The sequence below is a fragment of the Cynoglossus semilaevis genome, chromosome 16 (assembly GCF_000523025.1).
Source record: "Cynoglossus semilaevis isolate Cse_v1.0 chromosome 16, Cse_v1.0, whole genome shotgun sequence".
In the NCBI taxonomy this organism is placed as follows: Eukaryota; Metazoa; Chordata; class Actinopteri; order Pleuronectiformes; family Cynoglossidae; genus Cynoglossus; species Cynoglossus semilaevis.
Window position 1 is genome coordinate 18,602,216 of NC_024322.1, and position 12,390 is coordinate 18,614,605.

The following is a 12,390-nucleotide window of genomic DNA, read 5'->3' on the forward strand; positions in this document are numbered from 1 at the left end:
CTCCTGAGATTTTCATCTCAATCCTTTGACTAAGTGGTCGTGGTGATCGGTGGTTATTTTGACAACAGTAAAGTCTGAAGTGTTGTTGAACCATTGTGATGGTGAAGGTGGAGAGAACATGAGTCAAAACAACACCTACTAACACTCACCACCAGGGGCTGTGAATCCAACACACGTCAGGAAGTTCAGCTGAAAAACTAAAACATAAAAGAGAACCACGTTGACTTTCCCACAGCTGATCCTGCTGTCGTTTTTTTCTGGTGGCTCTGAGCTCCAGCTGTGTCCTGGATTCTTGTGACTAAATATATTCACAGCCACAACCGTCTTCAATCATCTGTCCATCACTTCATTGGCTGGCAGATTTTAGCTAAGGAGCCCAGAAGTCCAGATGAGGACGCCTCATAATGAACTGGCAGGTGTTACCCCCCCCCCCCCCCCCCCGCGTGTGTGGTGGGGGTGGTGGGGGGTGTTTTTTTCACTACATCAATGCACAGCAACTGCAGATGGTCTGGTTTCCTCTTCAATAAATCTATGCTTGGTGTGTGTACACACACACACACACACACGTACACACACGTACGTCTGTGGCCAGGCAGAGTGACCGTGGTCTCCAGAGTAAGATGATATCCCCCTGGTGGAGGTCCAGGGTGTTTCGGTGGAACAAAGAGGCCGGTGCTGGACATATGGTCGGACTGTCGTCCGTCTCATGGTGACGGTGGCCCGACCGGCTTCACTGTGAAATTAAAATTAAAATGGAGTCGTCATCATCCTGAACAGTGGGGCCACCTATGGGCTTTTCAAATGTAGTATTGGGGGGGGGGTTGGGGGGTGAGATCTGTGGTTTGCTGCTTCAACTCTGTGTTGATTTCACATGTTTTCTCCATGTTCCTGCCTGCGTCGTTGTCCACCTTTAAATTCACTGTCATCATAAATGTTTGGCTGAATATGTCATCGTCTAAAGCAGCGGTCTACAAACTGGTGGTCTGCGGGCTGAATCTGGCCCCTGACTGGATTCTAAAGTAAACCAAGTCACTCAAATGTGTCTGTTCAGTGTGTGTCCCCCTCTCTGCCCCCGACCCTCAGGTTTGTCAGTGGTCCACCCATTGTGTCGTAGACTCCTCTGACCTGCTGCTTGGACTTTGGAGCCATTTTCAGCCCCGCGCTCCTGTGTTTGTCTTTCCAGTTTTATCAGTTGGATTTTAATGTCGGTCGGTGTTGTAAATTTTATCATTTGTAAACATTGTTTTCATCGTAGAGGCGTTTGTTGGGTCTCACCCTGTTTTATTTTTTAATAGATTTTTACAGTCTCGTCGACTGTTCGTTGTCGCCTGTTTGTCGTCGACTGTTTGTTGTCGACTGTTTGTTGTCGACTGTTCGCCGTCGACTGTTCGTCGTCGACTGTTTGTTGTCGACTGTTTGTTGTCGACTGTTCGCCGTCGACTGTTCGTCGTCGACTGTTTGTCGTCGACTGTTTGTTGTCGACTGTTTTTTGTCGACTGTTTGTTGTCGACTGTTTGTTGTCGACTGTTTTTTGTCGACTGTTTGTTGTCGACTGTTCGCCGTCGACTGTTCGTCGTCGACTGTTTGTTGTCGACTGTTCGCCGTCGACTGTTCGTCGTCGACTGTTCGTCGTCGACTGTTTGTTGTCGACTGTTCGCCGTCGACTGTTCGTCGTCGACTGTTCGTCGTCGACTGTTTGTTGTCGACTGTTTCGCGTCGACTGTTTGGCGTCGACTGTTTGTTGTCGACTGTTCGCCGTCGACTGTTCGTCGTCGACTGTTCGTCGTCGACTGTTTGTCGTCGACTGTTGGTTCCCCAAGTGTGTCCAAAGGAACAGGTTTATTTCCCAGTGAAAACACTCACTCTGGTGTTAATATTTGATTCTCCTCAGGCCGAGGACGACTCTTCACAGCTCAGGCTCCGTTCGCTGCTCGTTTGGTTGTTGAATTCACAGTTATATAAAACAGGCAGGTTTGAAGGGCGCCGTGGAGAGACGCAGCACAGCACACGGTGTGTGTGTGTGTGTGTGTGTAGGTGGGCTCTTAATGAAATGGCATTTGACTGAGGTGGGCAGCCTGAGTCCTCCAGCGTGTGTGTTGGCGTGAAGCTGAGCTCAGTCGACCCACACACAGATGACGGAGAGAGTGGAAACTGTTTAGTTTTTTTCTCCTCCTCCTACATCCTCACCCCGTCACCAAAATACAGCGGTGGATAATGTAACCAATTATAATCAGGATGAAACAAGACAACTCTACTACTCCTGTATACAGTACCTAAAGTACTGTACCTGGTCTGAAGTACTGTACCTGGTCTGAAGTACTGTATCTGGTCTAAAGTACTGTACCTGGTCTGAAGTACTGTACCTGGTCTGAAGTACTGTACCTGGTCTGAAGTACTCCCTACGTGTGTGGGTTTTTTAAAATCCTAAACTTGTTTACATAAAAATAAATAAATCTCTTCAATTATATTCAGTTAATTTCCTACTCCATTTCTGTACATTAATTTACGATACTCTGAAATATTGCAATATTTCTCAATATATCAATATTCTACAGCAGTGTCTGAGTAGTACTGTATCAATATTCTACAGCAGTGTCTGAGTCAAACAAATTTTATCCAAAGAATCCTTTTTGTTTCTTCTCTAGTGATTTCAAATGTAGATTTTCACAAACCTGTTGTTGTTTTTACCACTAACTGACAGATTTCCTACAATTGTTAAAAATCGTAAAGTATCGCAATATATTGTGTCGTTGCCTCATATCGTGATACGTATCGTATCACCAGATTCTTGACAACACACACCAATCATGACGTTTGAAGTCACTGAATTCACTGTAATAAAGTATAAAGTACTTCTTTCTTTATGTTGTACTTCACATTCATCGTTTAAACTTGGTTTTCCAAGAAAACAGAGGTTTAAACGGTTTATCTTCCAGAAAGTCGGCCTCGTTCCAGACTCTAAGGTCTTTCAGAGAGAATTTCTGTTTGGAGAATTTTCAGACTTTCAGAGAGAATTTCTGTTTGGAGAAAATGAACGGGGGATTTCTTTTTTTTTTTTTTTCTTGACCTCCTGAAAGTGGAGGTGCAGTGTTCCGTTTTATTGAGCGTTCACACCGAGGAGAAGTTGTCGTACTCTTGTGCCGCTGCACTCTGTCGTTAAAATGTGCTGCGCAGCGTTTCGACTGGGTGAGCCTGAAGTGACCAGAAAATATCTGCAGCAGAGAGAACGGCTCAGGCAGAGACACCGGAGTGAGGAGAGGAAGTTGTCTGAGCTTACTGTGTTTTTGGAACTATAAAAAGAACTCGGTTCCTTGTGCGTGGTACAGTACCGTCTGTGGCCGGGACCTTGTGGCCGTACATTCTCCGTGTTTCTCTATGTGCTGCAGCCAAAGGCAAAACGGTTTCATCCATGACTTGTCGTATGAAATAACTCAGACGATCCGGTCCATTTTTTTTTTCCTTTTTAATTTTCTGAAGACAAATTCCCAGAATGTGTCCTGGGAAGGCCAGCGGACGCTCACTGTTGGAGAACAGCTTTGAAGATCCTCCTGGAGCCAGCGCGCACGCTTCCTGCTTTTTTCCAAGGATAACACAAACAGTTTGGACCTGTGTTTTTCCCTGCACTGGAACACTAAATTGCTGTGCTGTAAAGTAAATTAAAGCCTTCGACCCCCTCAAAGTTTGACGTCTGAGTCGGGGAGGTATCAATGAGCAACGTAACAGGTCTCAGACGACCCAGAGAGAGAGTCTGATTCCCAGCTTTTAATTTGGCGTTATTTCGTGCCATTCTTTATTGCACCTTGTAAACTGCACGTCCCGAATGCTCTGCAGAATAAACGTTAATTATGGGCCGCGTCCCGTTTATTAGACTGCGGCAGAGAGCGCTGTTCTTCACTTGCCACCTCGGTGCAGCAACACGTCGTCACCACCGCTCCACAGATGCACCACATCTGTCCCCGAGCCTCTTTAGTGTCCATGTGCATCCGCCGTCTGATTCCACACTCCTCAGCACATTTGTCAGACAAAAAAATGTCCGAGTGCGTGCCACTGTATTTGTCTGCGCCCGACACCCGCCCTTCCAGCGTCAGGAAAGCGTTGCTTCCTCGGCTGTTCCGTCAAAGCCAAGCGGATTTCCTGAGGCCTTTTAGAGGCACGGTACCGATGCGTTTGCTCTAAGACATAAAAATGTCATAAGGTTCATTTAGCGTCAGCGTGGTAGTTAACGGGGGTAGTTAACGGGGGTAAATAACGGGGGTTGTTCTTACTCTGCCATCGTCTACAAATCATCACTTTAAAAGACACTAATTCTGCTTCACATTAATCCCCTGGTTTAGGATTCAGCTCTCACACAGGACACACAGGAGGGGGGCAGGGGGGGGGGGGGGGGGGGNGCTGTGAGTAAGACGACCTGAGGACAGTGTTTTTCTAGTCTTTACCTCATGCCGCTGTGGCTTTGTGTTCACCGCTGCCACGTGCACGTCTGAATTACAGCCTGCAGGCAGATGTGAAGGGGAGGTGCCACGCACTTATGGTCCAAGGTCTGAGCCCGTTTGACCCCTCCCCACGCACACACACACACACACACACACACACACACACAGAGGCCTGTGGGGTTTTGGTGCCTCACTTCTTCCACTGCCGTCGACGGTGACCTTGTTGCTACGACATCATTTTTTTTGCTGCTGCCACATCTGTGAAGTTGATTATAAAACCACGTGAACCTTTGAACTTACAAGAGTTAGAGATGTTTTGGTTTTTCTTCCAATCTATTTTGTAGCCCGTGTTGATTCCAGTCGTGGCTGCTCCACAGGACACACTGTTGGTTTAGAGTTTTTACCCCAGGACTCTGCCCCCTCCCTGGCCTCCCCTCGGTGGGAGTGAATTGTCTGATGGACCGTTCTCCTCTGTTCAGCAGTGACGTCATGTCCTGCGGCTGTTCCGCAGAAGAAATGTGCAAAAATAATTCAACATTATTTAAAGTGGCTGCGACGTCGACTGAAAAAGAAACTGAGAAGAGAAGACGGTAGTTGGTTTTAGGAAGAAAAACATTTTTTAACATTGGTAACTTACCAGCCTGCATTTTTTGGTTGCCCCCCCCCCCCCATTATTTACCCCCAGGGTCCATTTCCATTACTGTCATGCACAGCATTTCTGCACCCGGTCATTCCAGGGTACTAATGCAGGGGCAGTGGTGGCTGGAGTCCAGAACAGTGTGAGATGGAGCAGAACCATGAAGTCCATTAGAGCTGTAGTCTGGGCTGTAGCGCTGTAGCGTTCTACAGGCTGTTCATCGAGGCTTTTGTTATGCAAAAAAAAAAGAGAAAAAATAAGTTTGTTCAAAGTGTCTGAGTTGAGTTAAAGCAGTGACTAAATGTTGGTGTAAAACTGAATTCTCGATCTCGATCGTGAAGGTTGAGGATCATTGTTTTGTATCATCCAGTAATTACTGTATCTTTGTTTGTCAAGAATGAAAAACGAGCGCCCCCCCCCCCCCCCTCCTCTGGGACTGCTTCTCTGAGGGTGTATTCTATAAAAAAATGACAGACAACAATGTCAAACATTGTCAGTTGTCGTCTCGCTCCGTCCACACCCTCCTGCAGAAGCATCCTCCCAGACAGATAACATGTTGTTCTGGAATTCAGTGGGGGGGGTTAAAGTGCAATAATAAATCCAGTTATGTCGTGGTACGTCTGTAGACTGTAACAGCGGTCTACAGTTATGAGCGTTTTTGCAGGAGTTGATTTTTATAAATGAGCTCCAAACACGTTTCTGCTGTTTTCACCTGAGGAGTGAGTGAAGTTGTCAGTCACAGGAGGACAGACCACAACACGACCCTCCCTGTTACTAAATAAAGACTGTCCAACACATGTGTCCTAATTCCCACTTTAGCCACATGCTGGTGATTAGGCTAGGACCCACGTAGCATGACGCAAAAGTACACAGTTCTGAGGGAAGGTTAAACACCAACACCTCTACATCTGGACTGAAAACTGAGCTCCAGCAGCTAACGTCTCTGTACCTTTCTGTCTTCTCTTTTTTTTTGTTCCTTTCAGCTACGCGTTGGCAGATGAGGCCTACCGATCCCTGAGGGACCAGGACAAGGACCAGTGCATCCTCATCACGGGGGAGAGTGGAGCTGGGAAAACCGGTGAGTTCTGTATAAGACAAGGAGCCCCCCCCATTTAAACAACATACAACTGTGGCTGTACATACTGAGGTTACTGGTTACTACCTGTAACGTTAGCTGTAGGACAGCTAATGTTAGCAGTCCTACAGCTAATGTTAGCAGTCCTACAGCTGAATGAGGTCTTGTCCATTTATGTATACATACTTGCAGTACTCTGTACTTCCCAGAAAGGATCAAACACACGAGTGAATCCTTATTCCTAAGAAGCTGCAGGATCAAGGAGGAACAAAACTCTTTTCAAGGTTGAGTTAGTAGTAACTAGTGACTCAGTAGTGAGTTATTCTGAGTTATTTCTGAGCCACTGTTGTAATAATACTCGCCATGTGCAGTATAAAAAACACAGTGCAGAGGTGATGGTACCCATGGTACCCATGGTCCACACGGTACCATGTGACCACAGCCTGGTGAAACACCTCAGGTTGGAGCAGCAGAACAGTTGGTTTGTTTGTTTTTTGTTTGTTTTTTTACCCCTGATTAAACCTTTGAAAAATCTCGTCTAGACATCGGACGTGTAGCTGTTGTTAAAGGCAGCTGTGTTTGAGGAGTTTTTTTGTTTTTTATAAATATTCTCAGCAGTTTCACATACCTGACAGAAATCTGTGGGGAATGGAATGTCCTGCTGTGTGTTGGCAGTGCCATATCACAGCTATCTGTGGCCCGTACCCTGCTGCAGGTACAAATACTGTGTTAGCAGAGTACACGCTGCTGGGAAGTATGTCGTAGTATGTACCCATAAATTATCTTGAGTGATAGCGGGTGTAGTGTAATCAAACACACTTTTCCAACAGTTTGTTCAACCCACACAGAAACCTGGGTTGTACTTCACTCCAGGTTGAAGTGTGTGTTCATCTGAGCCGTGGTCAAAATAAAAGACGTCAGTGTAGATGTAGATGTAGGCCAGAGTTTCCTCGTCTGTGAATGGACAAGAATTCTAAATATTATAACAGTTTATGAAAGTATTCTGGAATATTTATCGTGTTGTCGATCGACGTTTGGTTGAACTGATCTGTGACACGACCAAAACCAACATTTATACATGAACCCCAATATTTTTTTAAACTTTTTTTACATCATCCAAAAGTATAAAACAGAAAAAAAATTAACAGAATCCTGTATTTTTTTTATGTTGATTTAAGACTAGAATTCAAGTTCACGTCATGTTTTACAGATTTCTCATCCCCCGTAGATGACGATCAGGTTCACGATCAGGTTTAAAGAAATACTGTAGTGACGCGAGAAACTCTTTGATGTGGTTCCACTGTGAGTCAGTAGGGGGCAGGTTCATGTCTGCCCGCCTGGGTTATCTGTGAGGCCTTTGTCTCGACTTCTGTAATGAATCAGATGCCAACGTTCTGGAGACACAACATCATCTCAAGGTTAGAGATAAAAGAGGAAGTTTCTCTTCCCGTCCAAAAAGATTTATTAAAAAAAACAGTTTTTGACTCAGAGTTTATTCTTCTGCACCGTTTTCTACCGCGGCAGAACGGATGAGTGTGCGTGGAGCTGGTGCTCGTCAGCTCCGTCATCAGCTGTGGGTCTCCGTCGTCTCTGTTCCTCAGAGATGATTTTGATCCTACAGGAAGGTCACCTCGCCCAGACAGCGACCCACGGCTGGTTCACATCCCTCAGTCAGACCATCAACTCTGATAAGACGACACAGTCACAGCACACACGCTCAGATAACCGTCCATCAGTTCTTCACACAGGAAATGGATGGAAAAAAATATTGTCTGGATTTTTTCCAGTCCATTCCTTTGATTCCCCACTAATCCCAGTTCCTCACTGAGCTGTGAAAGATCAGGACGGAAAAGGTGCAAGAAAAGGTGCAAATAAACCACAGATAAACGCCCACGATAAGAAGGTTCCAGTCCCAGTCCCAGTACTAGTACCAGTACCAGGTGAATCTTCGAGTTGATCTTGTCGCTGCTGCTGGTTATTTTCAATTTAAATATTTTCTTCAGGTGAATCTTTGTTGAGTTGATCTTGTAGCTGCTGGTGGTTATTTTCAATTTAAATATTTTCTTTAGGTGGGGGAGGGGGGGTCGGCAAATTTATTTTGTTAAACATAAACATTTTACTTAAGTAGGAATGATCATCGAAGAGAAAATTGATTTCTTTTGTTAAATATAAACCTTTTACTTAAGTAGGAATGATCATCAAAAAGTTGATAATTGAAGGTCAGTAAAAGGTTTTTATTTAAAGGTCAGTAGAGGCCGAGGGGTGGGGGAGGGGGGGTCGGCAAAAGTCCCATCATCTAATCTGAGCAGGGTTAACCCTGGTGTTTGGCCCCAACAGTCAGAGCAGAGTGAGACCATGTTTCAGTCGTTACCTCTGAGTCTGAGAAACTGATGGAACTTAAAACCAAAGTTCGTCTGCCTAGAAACAAACTCCACCCTGGTGTGAGAGGGGGTGACGTAAGGGGGGAGTCGTAGTTATGGTGAGGTCATATCTCCCTGCTGCCTTGATCCAATCGTCTGTGTCTGTTCCCTGTTCCAGAGGCCAGTAAGCTGGTGATGTCATATGTGGCAGCGGTGTGTGGGAGGGGCCAGGAGGTGAACAAAGTCAAGGAGCAGCTGCTGCAGTCCAACCCAGTACTGGAGGGTGAGTGAAGGGCCGCGAACCCAACACAGCTGCAACAAACGCACGACCTTCAGACTGAACCTTTTTTTTTTTTTTTTTTTTTTTTTTATAAAGACTGTTAAAAGGGGAAAAAACCCAAAAAAACGCGAGAAACCGCGGCTTCGTTAGCATGGATGGATTTGATATGTACAGTATGTAAAGAAAAATATATTTAACTCAAACAGACACAAGTGTCTAAAATTTCCATGTTATTCCAGACTTTCATGGAAAAAAAAACCCATTCCTTCTCTGTAGAATTCTGCAGGACGACCTTTGACACCAGTTCACGACCTGCTTCTCTGTCTGGTCTAAGGACTGAGGCTCCAGTCGATCAGCTGTTCAATCAGAAACTGAAACGGGTTTAGATCCAGGTTCAAACTTGTCGAGGTTCCTCTGCGACTCGGAGCGACGTGTCCAAACCTGTCGGAGTGAATTTCATATAAAAACAACCAGGAAAACTGTTCCCAATGTCACCGGGACTGAGATGTTAAATCCATGGGTTTTCAGTTTTGTTGAGCACAGAGAAAACTTTTAGTTGGAGTTAATAATGCTCCGTAAAGTAATAAAAAAAAAGAACATTTTAATTAGCTGTGCAGATTAGTTAATGTGTTTCATAAGATGGTCGAAAATAATGTTTTCAATTTTGTAAATTTAAGCGTCGCCGGAAAAAATTGTAATTTCACAGTAACTGATCAGCAAAAAAAAAAAAAAAACGTTTGACAGTCGTAAATACTGCCCGACCACATGAATTTCCTCGGCTCTCCCTCCGTTCACCGCACACATGCCGTACACATTCCCACATCTCACTGCTGGCACATTAACAGCTGTGTTTTAATTGGGGGCAGTAGACAGGAAATGCCCGTGAATGATGTAGCTGTACACCCCCGGGCTACGAGGCCCCGCGAAAAACTCTGCACATCTGCAAGAGTTTAACTCCCGCTGCTCTAACTGCCCTGGTGTTAGAATGAGGTACTGCAGCGGTCGCTCTGACATGGCAGCGTCTGTGCCATCCACCGTTTTTGGTCTGTAATTTCTAATGATTTATTTTTATGTCTTTACATTTATCACCCCCCCCCCCCGACCCCCCCGCCTTGTTCTCTCTCTGCGTGTCCTTCGTCCGCGGCGTTTCCATAGTCTCCATAAATGAGGACTTTGGCACAGATTAATCATCAGTCACAGCAGTACTTTGAACTCACCATCACCAGGTTCTGTCTCCGATGTTTCTGGAGGTTGAGGTTTAATGAACATCCCATAAACTGAGAGTCATTCACATAAATGTAGCACAGCCTTATGGGTAACAAGAGCCACTGTGTGTGTGTGTGTGTGTGTGTGTGTGTGTGTGTGTGAGCTTATTATAAAAACAACAAACAGGAATATTTTTACAGCCAGTATTATTTGCTTTATCAACATTTGTTCAATTCAACAAAAGGCTGTTTAAATCAAAGGGGGAAATATATATATATATATATAATTGTATTTAATATTAATATAACATTAAAATAATGTTGATAAAAATTCAGAAAGAAAAAACACAACTGTGAAAACAGAAAGTGAGCAGAACTTTTAATGTGAGGTTTAAAATTGAACGTTCAAAAAGTCCTGGTCTCAGCTGTGAAAACAGAAAGTGAGCAAAGCTTTTAATGTGAGATTTAAACTGGAACGTTCAAGTGATCAGAACATGTTTGTTTTAGAACATGTTTGTTTTAGAACATGTTGTTTGGGTGTTTTTTTTTTTGTTTTTGTTATTAATTTCAGTGTTGATGCTTGGATGTGAGTGTTGCGTGACAGCCTTGAACGGTCCTTGACAATCCTGGAAATCCCAGACACTTAATCCATAATACGTGGCTTAATGGCTTTAATAAAATCCACTCCCAGTTTACAGTACATGGAAAATACATGGAAAAATACATGGAAAAACTCTCATATTCCAGCTGTTTACTACCTTTTTTTCTCCTTCATCTTTTGCAGCGTTTGGAAACGCCAAAACAGTGAGGAACGACAACTCGTCCAGATTCGTAAGTCAACCTGAGTTAGTTGTCCATCATCATCGTCTTCATTAGAACATGTACAGATTGTTCTGTTTGAGAACCAGTCTGAGGCAGACACCAGGGGTCGCCGACCTTTCTGAAACTGAGAGCGACTTGTTTGACACCGACGTCTCCAACAATGTAACAACAATAATCAGTTCTGGGACAGACGACGGTTCCGTCTTTGCACTGGTACCAATGTTCTGTTCTGTTCTGTTTGGACTTTGACTTTGATGGTTTTACCGTCTGACGGCTGCAGTACCGATGGAACCCAAACATTAGTACCAGGTTAGGTTGTTGAAACTGGTTCTAACTGATGCATGCTGGGACCTTTGATGGTTCTTATTCCCCCTCAGTAACTGATGCATGCTGGGACCTTTGATGACGACACCGTGCATTTGTTGCGTGTATTTTCCCATGTAATTAGACGGCAGTTACTGGGTCAGGGTGCAGTACCCCGCACCACCACCGTGTTAGTTAGTTAGTCAGAGCAGATGTTAATCTGTAAATACTCCGTGACCTCCACTGCTGTTTATCAACGGTGTCATTATGTGATGAATGACCGTGAACACCACACACACTGGACTGTGTGTGGGCCGGGGAGCCACGGGTTTGAACACAAAGGTGTTGATGTTAGAAAGAAAAGTCATGTACTGCAGTAACCTGAGGAGTATTACAGTATTCACGTCTGACTGTGTACTGTAGAGTCTGTCAGCGTAGAGACAGACGGGCGTGATCGTGATCGCAGCCCTGTTTTCCCATGATGCTCTTCTCTCAGCTTCAGTGCGTTCATGACGTACCCTGAGCTGCAGCCGGCTGCTGACGTTTGGGTTTTTTTTTGTCCTTATGACACGACATTGCATCAGATGTTGAAGGTTTATGTCTGAATTCTTCCGTGGTTCAGTCAGTCTGTCCGTCCAACCTCGTCCTCAGGACTTTTCAGGTTTGTCTCATTTTCACACCGTGATGGAAAATGATTTTTCCAGCCAGGAGCGGCTAACAGGCGACGTAGCAGTGAGCGCTGCGTGTTTTAATTGTAGGAGTTGGGTTACATTGTTGGTCCTCTCTCTGCACCCACACACACACACACACACACACGTGTGTGTGTCCAGAACTGGAATCAAGAACCAGTTCCTGACTTTTCTTAGCAGTCAGGCTAATGATGTTTTTCCACTTAGTTCCGTCTGGTCCTCACTGGAACGCGACCCTCGGGGTCGTCCCAGTAGATACCGGTTGATCAGAGAGCCCCGGGTTCATCGGAAAGTTTTAAATCAGTCCAATGTTACTTAATTCTGCAGCGGAGTTTGGCTGCGGCCCACTCACCACCAGAGCTTGGCCTCGGCCGCCGACTCGTCTGCTATTAATACATCAGTGTGGAAAAAAGAAAAATTCAAACACACACACAGGACCCACTGTTCTGACGAGGGGTGAGGATGAGGGTGAGGGTGAGGCTGAGGGTGAGGATGAGGGTGAGGGTGAGACTGAGGCTGAGGGTGAGGCTGAGGGTGAGGCTGAGGGTGAGGCTGAGGGTGAGGGTGAGGGTGAGGGTGAGGTTGA

The 12,390-nt window shown here is 45.2% G+C and overlaps 1 protein-coding gene across 1 annotated transcript in view; it reads left to right on the forward strand.

Moving 5' to 3' along the window:
- myo1b (myosin IB) overlaps nucleotides 1-12,390 on the forward strand; it is a 49,377-nt gene that overhangs the window by 13,968 nt on the left and 23,019 nt on the right. Inside the window, exons 4-6 of the mRNA XM_025063746.1 lie at nucleotides 6,054-6,148; nucleotides 8,684-8,788; nucleotides 10,775-10,821. Of these exons, the coding sequence (XP_024919514.1) occupies nucleotides 6,054-6,148; nucleotides 8,684-8,788; nucleotides 10,775-10,821 (247 nt within the window). The remainder of the gene's footprint in view (nucleotides 1-6,053; nucleotides 6,149-8,683; nucleotides 8,789-10,774; nucleotides 10,822-12,390) is intronic.